This window comes from Nesoenas mayeri, assembly GCF_963082525.1.
Source record: "Nesoenas mayeri genome assembly, chromosome: 24".
NCBI classification, from domain to species: Eukaryota; Metazoa; Chordata; class Aves; order Columbiformes; family Columbidae; genus Nesoenas; species Nesoenas mayeri.
In genome coordinates, this window is record NC_137546.1 from 129124 (window position 1) to 140879 (window position 11756).

General features: G+C 49.5%; 1 protein-coding gene across 1 annotated transcript; it reads right to left on the minus strand.

Moving 5' to 3' along the window:
* Nucleotides 1-4342: 4342 nt before the first annotated feature.
* On the minus strand, nucleotides 4343-11694 carry LOC308049207 (uncharacterized protein; the record flags this gene model as incomplete). Its single annotated transcript, XM_080358745.1, has 11 exons — nucleotides 4343-4599; nucleotides 6226-6381; nucleotides 8915-8966; nucleotides 9044-9105; nucleotides 9841-9918; nucleotides 10003-10041; nucleotides 10117-10171; nucleotides 10270-10327; nucleotides 10419-10470; nucleotides 10548-10609; nucleotides 11683-11694. The coding sequence occupies 8 exons, from the start codon at nucleotides 11692-11694 to the stop codon at nucleotides 9048-9050; spliced, it is 414 nt and encodes a 137-aa protein (XP_080214871.1). The 3' UTR covers nucleotides 4343-4599; nucleotides 6226-6381; nucleotides 8915-8966; nucleotides 9044-9047.
* Nucleotides 11695-11756: the final 62 nt, after the last annotated feature.

Consider the following 11756-nt stretch of genomic DNA (forward strand, 5'->3'; position numbering starts at 1 on the left):
TGTCAACAATCAAAATAAACTGCAGGGAGGCAGCGGTGAGGCAAGGAGCCTCTACTGAAACCCCAGGAAAAAAAAAAAGGAGCCGAACGTCACAGCCTCTTATGAGACAGCAGCTCTGGCGCAAACGCACAGAGAAGCTGCTGCAAGACTTAAAACCTTCAAGATACTAGGAAGAAGTGCCAGTCCCTTAGACTGGATGGGTAGAGAGCAGAGCTGCTGTTGCAGCCCAGAACTACACCATAAAACACAACTGACCAAAAACGTTCAAGATGCAAGAACCGTGCACCCTTTCGGCTGCCGATACAAGAAAAGCAGCAGCCGAATGGCACTACCCCGATCAGCACCGGCTTTCCAGACCCCGGGATGGCGCTTGAAATTATTTTCGTGCCCCTGGAGCGCAATGATACCCCAGGATCGTCTGACAGGTGCGAGGCGGGCTTCCTGAACCACACGACAAGAGATGCGGGCTGGAGCTGCCCTGCCCGGCACACGCTGGTGTGGCGCTGTAAAGTTCCCTGACCCCATTTATCTGCCTAAAGGGGACTGCTCCTGGACTGCCCTTTCCTGCCTGAGAACTTTAAAACCTCCCTGCAGTTCCCAGCCCTCGTGCCTCCACTTAACTTTTAGAGGGCCAAGGGATCAAATCCATCTTCAACAGAGGAAAACACAATGTGGGCTAACGGGGATCTTCCTGCAGTTGTCACTTTCTCCATCATCACCTACAATAAGGAAAGCAAGGACATGTGTACGATTAGGCACCCGAATAATATTTATCAGTAGTAGCCTACGAGTCATTGCTCACCTTGGCTGAGCTCCGGGAGGTACATTTGAATGATCTACCAGGGGCCGCTGCACAATGCAAAGGTCCTGGAAACAAAACACTCTTCTAGGAGAGGAGATTATATTAATAGCTATTAATACAGCAATACAAACCAAAAAACAACACTCCATCTTCATCGTGGTCAGGAATTCCTGGAAAATGCAAAGTACCTGGAACTGAATCAACAAATGAAACATAATGACAAACAACCTTTCTACTACAGCTGCTACTGAACCTTTGCTGCACCCGAAGCTCTTACCTCAAACGGACACCTCTGCTTCTCCTAAGACATCTGCCCACGTAGCTTAAACAGCTCAAAAGCTGCTGACTGCTGAAGGAGCAGCAGAGAACCAGCACTGAAGCTGTCCTGGAGCAGAATGAGCTCCCTCCCCGGGGACTGGGGCTCAAATACCCTGAGCCCCGCCCACCCCTTCCCACAATCCCCTGGAAAGGGGAAGGATCAATTACCCCAGGCCCCACCCACCACCCTTATCAAATTACCTGGAATCTCACTTGAAGTGACAGCACCTACACTTTATTACTGCTATTGCATCTACAATGAGACTCAGTATGGATGTCAACTTAGGTTTTCTAGGGAGCAGATAGAAAAGGAGACACAATAACCAATGCTCTATCTTCATCATGATCAGGAATTACTGGAAAATGCAAAGTACCTGGAACTAAATCAACAAATGAAACATAATGACAAACAACCTTTCTACTACAGCTGCTACTGAACCTTTGCTGCACCCAAAGCTCTTACCTCAAACAGACACCTCTGCTTCTCCTAAGATGTCTGCCCACGTAGCTTAAACAGCTCAAAAGCTGCCAACTGCTGAAGGAGCAGCAGAGAACCAGCACTGAAGCTGTCCTGGAGCTGAATGAGCTCCCTACCCGGGGACTGGGGCTCAAATACCCTGAGCCCCACCCACCCCTTCCCACAATCCCCTGGGAAAGGGGAGGGATCAATCACCCCAGGCCCCGCCCACCACCTTATCAAATCACCTGGACCCTCACTGGAAATGACAGCACCTGCACTCCTGTCGGGCTCTGTCAGACACTGTTGGTTTTTGTGAAGCCCTGTCAAGATCTCTTGGGGTCTGTCAGACTGTATCAGGCTTCGATGGGCTCTGTAGGGCTCTGTCGACATCTCTTGGGGCCTGTCAGGCTCTATCAGGCTTTGATGGGCTCTGTAGGGCTCTGTCGAGACCTCTTGGGGTCTGTCAGGCTCTACCAGGCTTTGATGGGCTCTGTAGGGCTCTGTCAAAACTTCTTGGGGTCTGTCAGGCTCTATCAGGCTTCGATGGGCTCTGTAGGGCTCTGTCGACATCTCTTGGGGCATGTCAGGCTCTATTAAGCTTTGATGGGCTCTGTAGGGCTCTATCGAGACCTCTTGGAGTCTGTCAGGCCCTATCAGGCTTCGATGGGCTCTGTAGGGCTCTGTCGAGACATGTTGAGGCCTGTCAGGCTCTATCAGGCTTTGATGGGCTCTGTAGAGCTGTGTCGAGACCTCTTGGGGCCTGTCAGGCTCTATCAGGTTTCGATGGGCTCTGTAGGGCTCTGTCGAGACCTCTCGGGGTCTGTCAGGCTCTATCAGGTTTCGATGGGCTCTGTAGGGCTCTGTCGAGACCTCTTGGGGTCTGTCAGGCTCTATCAGGCTTCGATGGGCTCTGTAGGGCTGTGTCGAGACCTCTTGGGGTCTGTCAGGCTCTATCAGGCTTCGATGGGCTCTGTAGGGCTCTGTCGAGACCTCTTGGGGTCTGTCAGGCTCTATCAAGCTTTGATGGGCTCTGTAGGGCTCTGTCAAGATCCCTTGGGGTCTGTCAGGCTCTATCAGGCTTCAATGGGCTCTGTAGGGCTCTGTCGAGACCTGTTGGGCTCTGCTGAGCCTGTCAAGATTTCTCAGGCTCTGTTGAGGTCCCCAGGAATCTGTCATACACATTGAGGCTCTGTCAGGAACTGACAAGATTTGTCAGGCCCTGACGTGTCCTGTTGGGCTCTGTCAAGCTTTGTCGGGCTCTGTGAGGATCCGTCAAACTCTCTCGGGCCCTGTCGGGCTTTGTTCAGGCAGTGTCGAGACCTGTCGGACTTTCTCAAGCTCTCTCGGGCCCTGCCTGGCTCTGTTGGTCTTTTGTGAGCTTTGTCTGCCCCTGTCATACTGTCGGGTACATGGCTCAGCGGTGGAGGGGAAGGAGTTGTAGGTCTGTAGGCCACACCCCCTGCAGGGAGCCCACCAATGGGGGTGCAAGTGTGGGTCAAGGGGGAGGAGCCCAGCTGGGAGGGTGCTTGGAAAGGGGGTGGGGCCTGGTTGGGGCACACCCCTCTGGGAAGGCACACTGGGGAGAGCTTGGGAGGGGGTGGAGTTGGCAGTGGCCCCGCCCACACTTTCAGCCCCACCCTCAACCCTAAACCCCACCCCCAAATCCCTCACTGGAAATGGAACAAACCACATGCTTAAGGTTTTTTTTACATTATTTAATTTTATTGGGTGAGAATTGGCCCCAAAACCAGGTTAAAAATCCCCCAGCATGGCCCTGCGGGAGCAATGTCAGGATGGCAGCGACACAGCGCTGCCCTTTTCCAAGATGGCCATCAGGGGTGAACAGAGTCACAGGTCCCACCACCCACCTTGGGCCCCATGCCAAAATGGCCGCCCTAGGCAGCCCCCCCCAGCCATCTTAGATTCCAAGCAGGGTGGAGCCCAGCAGCCATGCTGTCCTCATTTTCTGTTGTGCACGGGGCCCCGTGCAGCATCGCAATCCAGGACATCTGACGGGCCGAGGGGACCCAGGACTGTGGATCTATGGGCAGAATGCAGGAGCTGTGGGGTGCTACATATCAATGGGGCAGAGTGCTGGAACTATATGGTGCTGCAGAGCAGTGCTGTGGATGTATAGGGCAGCCCGGATGTGTGGGGCGCTGTGGGGCACTGCTGTGGGTCTATGGGGCAGGGTGCAGGAGCTACAGTGTGCTGTAGGGCAGCATTGCTGGCCTATGGGCTAGTGGGAAGATGCTATGGTGTTTTCTGGGACATTGCTGTTGATCCATAGGGCAGAGGAACTGTGGGGTGCTGTGGGGTTACACTGTGGGTCTATAGGGCAGAGTGAACAAGATATGGGGTGCTGTGGGACAGCACTGTGGGTCTATGGGGAAGAATAGAGTCACTATGGGGTGCTGTGGGGTACTGCTGTGGATGTATGGGGCAGAGTACAGGAGCTATATGGGGCTGTGGGGCACTACTGTGGATGTATGGGGCAAAGTACAGGAGCTATATGGTGCTGTAGTGCAGTACTGGGCATTTATGGGACAGAGTGCAGGAGGAATGGGGTGTTGTGGGGCAGTACTGTGGATCTATGGGGCAGTGGAGGATGTCTGGGGTGCTGTGGGGCAGTGTTGTGGGTCTATGAGGCAGAGTGTAGGAGCTATGGGGCGTTGTGGGGCAGTACTGTGGGTGTATAGGTTGTTCAAATGTAGCTACCTGCTGGAACAAGATATGGACTCAGCAAAACAAGTAGATTCAATGTATATCACGCTAAAGCCATTTATTACAGAAACAAGTCTCCTTATATATGTAACTGTATTCCAATCATGTGTCCACGCTCCAAGCATGGATTCGCTAAATGAGTATCGTGGGCTGTCCGTGCGCTGGAGTCTCGCTGATGATACGTCCGGTGATTCACAGCATGCCAAGACCTCGGTGATTGAGGAACGCCCCTCTTTCTCACAGCAGATTCTATTCTCAGCTCCCCGAAACGGTCTTGAGGTTCCTTTGAGCCTGCCTAATTCAGCAACAGATCTTTATCTATCAAAACCCCTCCACACTTCCCCCTTTCTTTTCCTGAGTTAGTCAGGCCCCCTAAACCGCACGGTGCATCATTTTTGAAATATACTGCAACATAGAACCACGTGATTAACAACATAATTACAATTACATATAATGCAGTTAAACCTTACTTAGTAAGATCAAACTACTACGTGCCTGTTCTTAGAACCTTAATTCTACTATGACCACCTTATTAACACACTATTTTAATAGATTCAAAATAACCAGAGAAGTTAATACAATATATTCTCTTAAATTCCTAAAAGATTTATAACTGCGCAGTTTATAGGGTAACATACTGTAGCAGAATGCAACCCCCCCTCGCTCCCCCTCTCTCCCCCTCCCTCCTTCAGCATGGAGGGGTGGGCACATCTCCTCTCTTTCTCTGCTACTCGAGGCTAATGGCTTCTTTTGTTTGGCCCCGGAGTACCCTGGTCAGGGGCCATTAGCAGAGCCGCTGGGCGCCCACGCCCAGGGTGGGGGATGTTTTTGGGAGGCTTCGGGGGCACCCACAGCCAGTGTGGGGGGTGCGGAGGAGCTTTAACAATGCCTACAGTCAGGTCTGATCAAATTACAAAAACGGGATTCTCGTCGAAACTCCGCCCATTGTCGCGAGTTTCTCAGAGCACGAGCTTAGCCACTGCCGCCAGGAGCCACGGCCCCCACAGCTCCCCGGGATGGAGACTCTGCTTGCCTCGCCGCCACGGCTGCGAGTATATTTATACTTTTCGTGCACATATGCACGTATAACTTTCCGTGCTCCATATGAGCGTGTGTAAAATTAATTCTCGCAGGATTGCGAGTATATTTATACTTACCGTGCACATATGCACGTGTAACTTCCCGTGCACAGTTGCACGCGTACTTTAAATTACTTCCTCGCACAATCGCGAGTGTATTTTCCTCTCGTGCTTCCACGTAAGCACGTGTAATATTCCGTGCACATTTGTACGTGTAAGTAAATTAACTCTCGCAGGATTGCGAGTGTATTATAAATTTACCCTCACGGAATCGCGACTGTACACTTTCTGTACTCACTACGAGTACGCGTATCTCTTTAAAAATAATCCTGCTATTGGCTTGGGCAAGTGGGTTCTTCTCTGGGACTCAGGGGCGACTCCGGCATTGTTTTGAGTGAAGCCACGTGCATGCCCTCTGTGGACCGCCTGTTGTAGTGGTTGCTGCCCCTAAATAAGTTTCCTCAACTGATATCCAAACCTTTATTTAAGTCACTTTTGGAATGCTAAAACCCTGTTTCTCACAGGTTTAATAAAAGTTGTTTTGGACCCTGTTGTCCCTTAAATTAACCTCGGGGTAATATTCCGTGACACATACTTAATACCATCAGTATATACTAATAATTGAATTAATATCTTAAAAGTTATCTCAACCTATTTAAAAGATCAATAGCTTAACTTTAATATCCCTTCTAAAACTTTATCAGTTGCTACCCTTAGATTACTATGGTAGGGATATCTCATAATTTTCCCTTATCTATGCATTGACTATCTAATCATAATATCACCCTTTTGGATCTCCTGCTGATTGTTCAAATTGCCATTCTCCACAGAAGGTACGCCACCTGCTTGCTAATAGGCTTCTAGACCACCAGGTCTGTGAGCATCTGTAACACTGAACTGGGATCCATGGTTTACATCTGAAACAGTCCTCACAACTTATCTCCCTCCTGTCCATCTGCATCCGTTGAATCTTTGTTGAATCCACTTCAATCCTCAGCCTGTAATGACACAAACATAAACTTTTCCCCAGGTTATCAATTGATGTGGCCTTTTTTATTGACTAGTGATTTGACCATAACTAATGTAGGTTCTTTCTGATTTAGCATGGTTTTGGGTCATACTTGCAAAGTATTTCATCGCATAAAATGCTTTTGACAATTGGTTTTGTGGTACTTCCCCTACTTCCCCCCCTTTTTAAAAAAACAAAGTTCAGAACCAGATATGTGCGTTGGACCTTGACTATGTACTCAAAATCACAAATCGAATTTAGAGGTTCCTCCTTAAAAAGCTCTAAATAATTTAAAGCTGTGCCAAGTTCTGCTAATTGGGTTGAACCTTCAATAATTTTTACAGAATGACGCCAATTGTTATCTTCACACCAAACCACTACAGCTTTATGAGACTTCCCAGAACCATCGACAAAAACTTTGCAAGTATGTAGGATCAGACCAAATACAAGTATGGCCTATGACCTGATGTTAAAGACTTGCAGGTTCTGCAGCAATTTACATTTAGGCATGCCAAAAGCTGTGCTGTTAAGAAAACCAGCTAGTGCAATTTATAAAGACATAGATTACAAATAAAAAAAAAAAAAAAATCAGAATTTCACAAATGGTACATATATGACAAAAGGATCATGGCCTATTAAGACTTAAATTCATTCCCTGCATTTTCTTGATCAGAGTGACAATTGGTATATAACAGTCGGTGTATCAGTTTGCTAGCAATCTCATCATACTGTCCCACAATAGCCACAGGTTGTTTCTATGTTGTAGCTACAAATAGACAAATCTGCAAATCCAATCGAATGCAGTCAGCCTGTAAGGTTGTCATAAATTCACTCCTCAAAGTTTCCTACTCCATTTTGGCTGTCATATTTATTGGATATTGTTTTCCCTTACCGGATCGAAGTCCTGTTTCAGTTCTATCAGTGTAGTGTTTGCTTTATCGAGACATTGGCTGTTAATACTAGTGGAAATACAGCATTTGAAATTTCCTTGGAGATTTCTCACTTGCAGCAAGCAGATCTGCGCCATCCTAGCAGCTTCTTGTAGGCCATGCAACTAAACAGAATTCTCAGAAAACATTATTAGAGCTTACAATTTACTTAACAAATCTCAACCCAAGAGAGGTATAGGACTTTCTGGCAACTACAAGAATTCATGTATTAAAACCTTGTTCCAAATTTGGCATGCTATTGGTCTCAAAAAATGGCCTTTCTTTTGTTCCCTCCCATGACCTCAAACACTAGCATGGTGAATTTACTAAGAAGTCTCTTACAACTAACTACCACAGAATAAGTCTATCAACAATTTTTTTGTTTGATTTCTCAGTTTCATTAGAACTACGGGTCTGCTAAGGATACCTTTAAACTTCACCCTCAGACAGCTCCATTCAGTATTACATTGCTACAGTGGGGGGGAGAGAGAACCCCCCTTTCGCCGCTTTAAAAGCGGGCAGCCAGGTTTTTTTTGTTTGTTTGTTTGTTTTTTTGGTTTTTTTTCAGATTGTCTTTCTTTCTCTTCTCGCTGCAGTTCAGATATAACCAAGGTCATGCAGCTGGCATAATGGCTGGTATGAGGTGGGAGGCTCTGGGAAACTCCTCAGTCACAATGAGCTGCACACAGGCCTGGGATGTTTTGGTCTTTTGTTTACCCATTTCATTCCAACCATAATACATTTTATATGCAATTTGCTCAGCAATAGCTACATTCCTTAGCTCCATTTACCTTTTACAATCTAGAGATGTCAAAAAACAGTATAAACCAGTATAATAAACATCAATCCATTATTCTATTTTCCTAGATCCAAATGAGTTAATATTCTAGCAACTTTTAAATACAACCTCTTCCAAATTCACATCTATCATAGCATTTTAACAATTTAAATGCTTTTCTAACAATATAAGCAATTACTCTAATGTGTAAGGATGCATCCTAAGGGGGAGCAAGGTGGAATTTTAGCAGTGGAACCGGTTCCCATTTTGTAATTATCTCCCCAAACAAGATTCTTTTGGTACCAAATATGAATATGCAAACTAAAATACTGAGCTCAGATGCAAAAACCAAATACCCAGTTCAAACATGCAGACGGAACACACTCACAGTAATTTAAGACAATATCTCAATTTTTGCATTGCACCTTTGGGCCACTCACTGCTCATCCAGGTGGAGGCGCCTCTGGGTCTCCCTGACAAAACAGGTCAGTGCGGCTCGAGCCCCATCAGCCCCCCCCCGGCCGCTGCAGCAAGCTGGACTGGGCAAGGCCTTCTTTGTTTATATTTTGTTTTGTTTATTTGTTTGCTTTGGTTTTTTTAGTGTCTCATCTGATGCGCTACAGCTGTTATTCCAAAAACAGGATTCTTTACATGGTGTGCATACGGAAAAGCCAAATCCAGCACACCGAGATGAGACACAGCCTGTCACAGAGTTGCGCAAGTCTGAATGCTAAAATAAAGGTAGCATGCTGGAGAGAAAGTCTCTATCGGTCTCTATGGCCGTTCCCCCTGTGTGCCCAGCACTCCATGCTCACCTTGCCCGAGGAGCTGCAATGCCGATACCCAGCTTTCCTCTTCTCTTCACACCTAGGACACAGAGAAACGACCAAGCTCAGTGAGAGCCACACGGCACAGCTTCCCTCTGGCGCCACGCACCGACCCACCTGCTTACGGCGCACGCCTCGCCTGCTCCATCGCTCTTCCGGGCCAAGTTGTCCCTCTGCATCTGAAATCAAGGTATTCAACGAGTCACCCAGATGCTCATCAACAGCTTGCCCATCCCACAGGTCTGCTTTCTATTCAGGAATCCCACAAGAAGCTCTAATTGAGTCTCTAAAATACTGGGGAACGGACTGTCCGCTCCCCTGCCCACAGCTACTCCATCCCAGATGACTGCACAACCCGTGCCTATGCAGGTTAACATGTCCACAGATTAACCATGGACTCCTAGAACTCCTGCTCCTGACTCTACACCTCCAGGCAGAGCAGCTCCAGCCAAATGTGCACGTGCACAGACAGACGCACCTCAGAACATTATAGACACAACATCAACAGCACCAAAACCGCTCTATAACAAGAACGACTCCAAACCAGAGACAATATGGATCAAAAGGACCTGCAGGGAGGCAGCGGTGAGGCAAGGAGCCTCTACTGCAACCCCAGGAAAAAAAATAAGAGCCGAACATCACGGCCCCTTATGAGACGGCGGCGCTGCCGCACACACACACAGAGACGGCGGCGCTGGCGCACACACACGAGGCTGCTGCAAGACTAAGAACTTCTTCCCAGCATCTTGAAGTGCCAGTCCCTCAGACTGGATGGGTAGAGAGCACAGCTGCCGGCACAGCCCAGGACAACGCCACAAACACAACAGACCAGAAACACCCAAAACACACGCTCGCTAAGCCGTGCCGGCACACGGTGCCGTGGGGTAAACGCCGACCCCTTCCGCAACACCCACCTCCTGCTAAGTTCCACGGCGTTCTGTTCGGCGCGTCGTGCCGCGGGCGCGGTCACAAACCCCCATCGCTGGTGACGCCTAAGACGGCGAGAAGGAAAAGACCTGTAGCGCCTGGAACGAGTCCCCGGCCCCACGCTCCTCCTCGCCCCTAGCCCGGCTCACCGCAAATGCTCCTCCGAGTCCAAAGGGCCCACAAAAAGCCTGCAAAGAGAGAAGGAAACGCTGAACCCAGTCACCGGGCAATAGCGGGCTCCTCCACGCCCTCCGCCGCCTCACCTTCTCGGCTGCCGGCCGGCGTGCGCCTTCGCCCCTCCGAGCTCGTCTGCGGCACCTGCAAAACCAGAGGCACGTGCTCGGACGCCGCCCGAAAACACAGCCTACCCGCAGACGGTCCCATCTCGCCCTCCCTTACTTGGGCCGCTCACCCACCTGGGTGCCCTTGCTTTTGCCTGCCACGCTGTTGACCACGAAGACTTTCGGCTACCGCCTGTAAAACGCAACCAAAGGACGCTCAGACCTGCACCAGCAACATGGGACCTGAAACCAGCTGCCGCTTCAGCCCAGCGCTCCGTGCTCACCTTGCCCGAGGAGCTGCCGTGCCAATACCCAGCTTTCCTCTTCACTTCACACCTAGGAAAGAGAGAAACGACCAAGCTCAGCGAGAGCCACACGGCACAGCTTCCTTCTGGTGCCACGCACCGACCCACCTGCTTACGGCGCACAGCTCGCCTCCTCCGTCGCTCTTCCGTGCCAAGTCGTTCCTCTGCACCTGAAATCGAGTTATTCAGCCAGTCACCCAGCAGCTCATCAACAGCTTGGGCATTCCACCCACCTCTAACTGCACACCTCCGGGCAGAGCAGCCTGAAAGACACTCTGCCTTATGGTCCTGCTGCTTCCTTCGGAAATGCTAGAACTCCACTTATAGATATGAGATGCTCATTTTAATCCCTGCTAGATAACCAAAGCATCAGTCCTAGGAGGACAGATTATATCAGCAACTTGTTACACCCCTATACAAACCATAAATTAACACCTCATCTTCATTGCAGTCAGGAATTTCAGGAAAACACAAAGCACCGGGAATTTATTCAATAAATGAAACCTAGTTACAAACATACTTTCAACTACAGCTGCTATTAAAACTCTGCTGCTCCTGAAGGTCCTGCGTCAAACAGGCATCTCCACTTCTCCAAACACAACTGCCCACATAGCTTAAACAGCCCAAAAGCTGCCGACTGCTGAAGGAGCAGCAGAGAACCAGCACCCAAGCAGCCCAGGAGCAGCATCAACTCCTGTCCAGGGGCTGGGGCTCAAATACCCTGAGACCCGCCCACCCCTTCCCACAATCCCCTGGGAAAGGGGAGGGATCAATCACCCCAGGCCCCACCCACAACCCTTATCAAATCACCTGGACCCTCACTGGAAATGACAGCACCTGCACTCCTGTCGGGCTCTGTCAGACACTGTTGGTTTTTGTGAAGCCCTGTCAAGACCTCTTGGGGTCTGTCAGGCTCTATCAGGCTTTGATGGGCTCTGTAGGGCTCTGTCGAGACCTCTTGAGGTCTGCTGAGCCTGTCAAGATTTCTCAGGCTCTGTTGAGGTCTCCAGGGCTCTGTCATACACATTGAGGCTCTATTAGGACCTGACAAGATTTGTCAGGCCCTGACGGGTCCTGTTGGGTTCTGTCAAGCTTTGTCGGGCTCTGTGAGGATCCGTCAAACTCTCTCGGGCCCTGTCGGGCTTTGTCAGGCAGTGTGCAGAGTTGTTGGACTTTCTCAAGCTCTCTCAAGCCCTGCCTGGCTCTGTTGGTCTTTTGTGAGCTTTGTCTGCCCCTGTCATACTGTCGGGTACATGGCTCAGCAGGGGAGGGGAAGGAGTTGTAGGTCTGTAGGCCACACCCCCTGCAGAGAGCCCA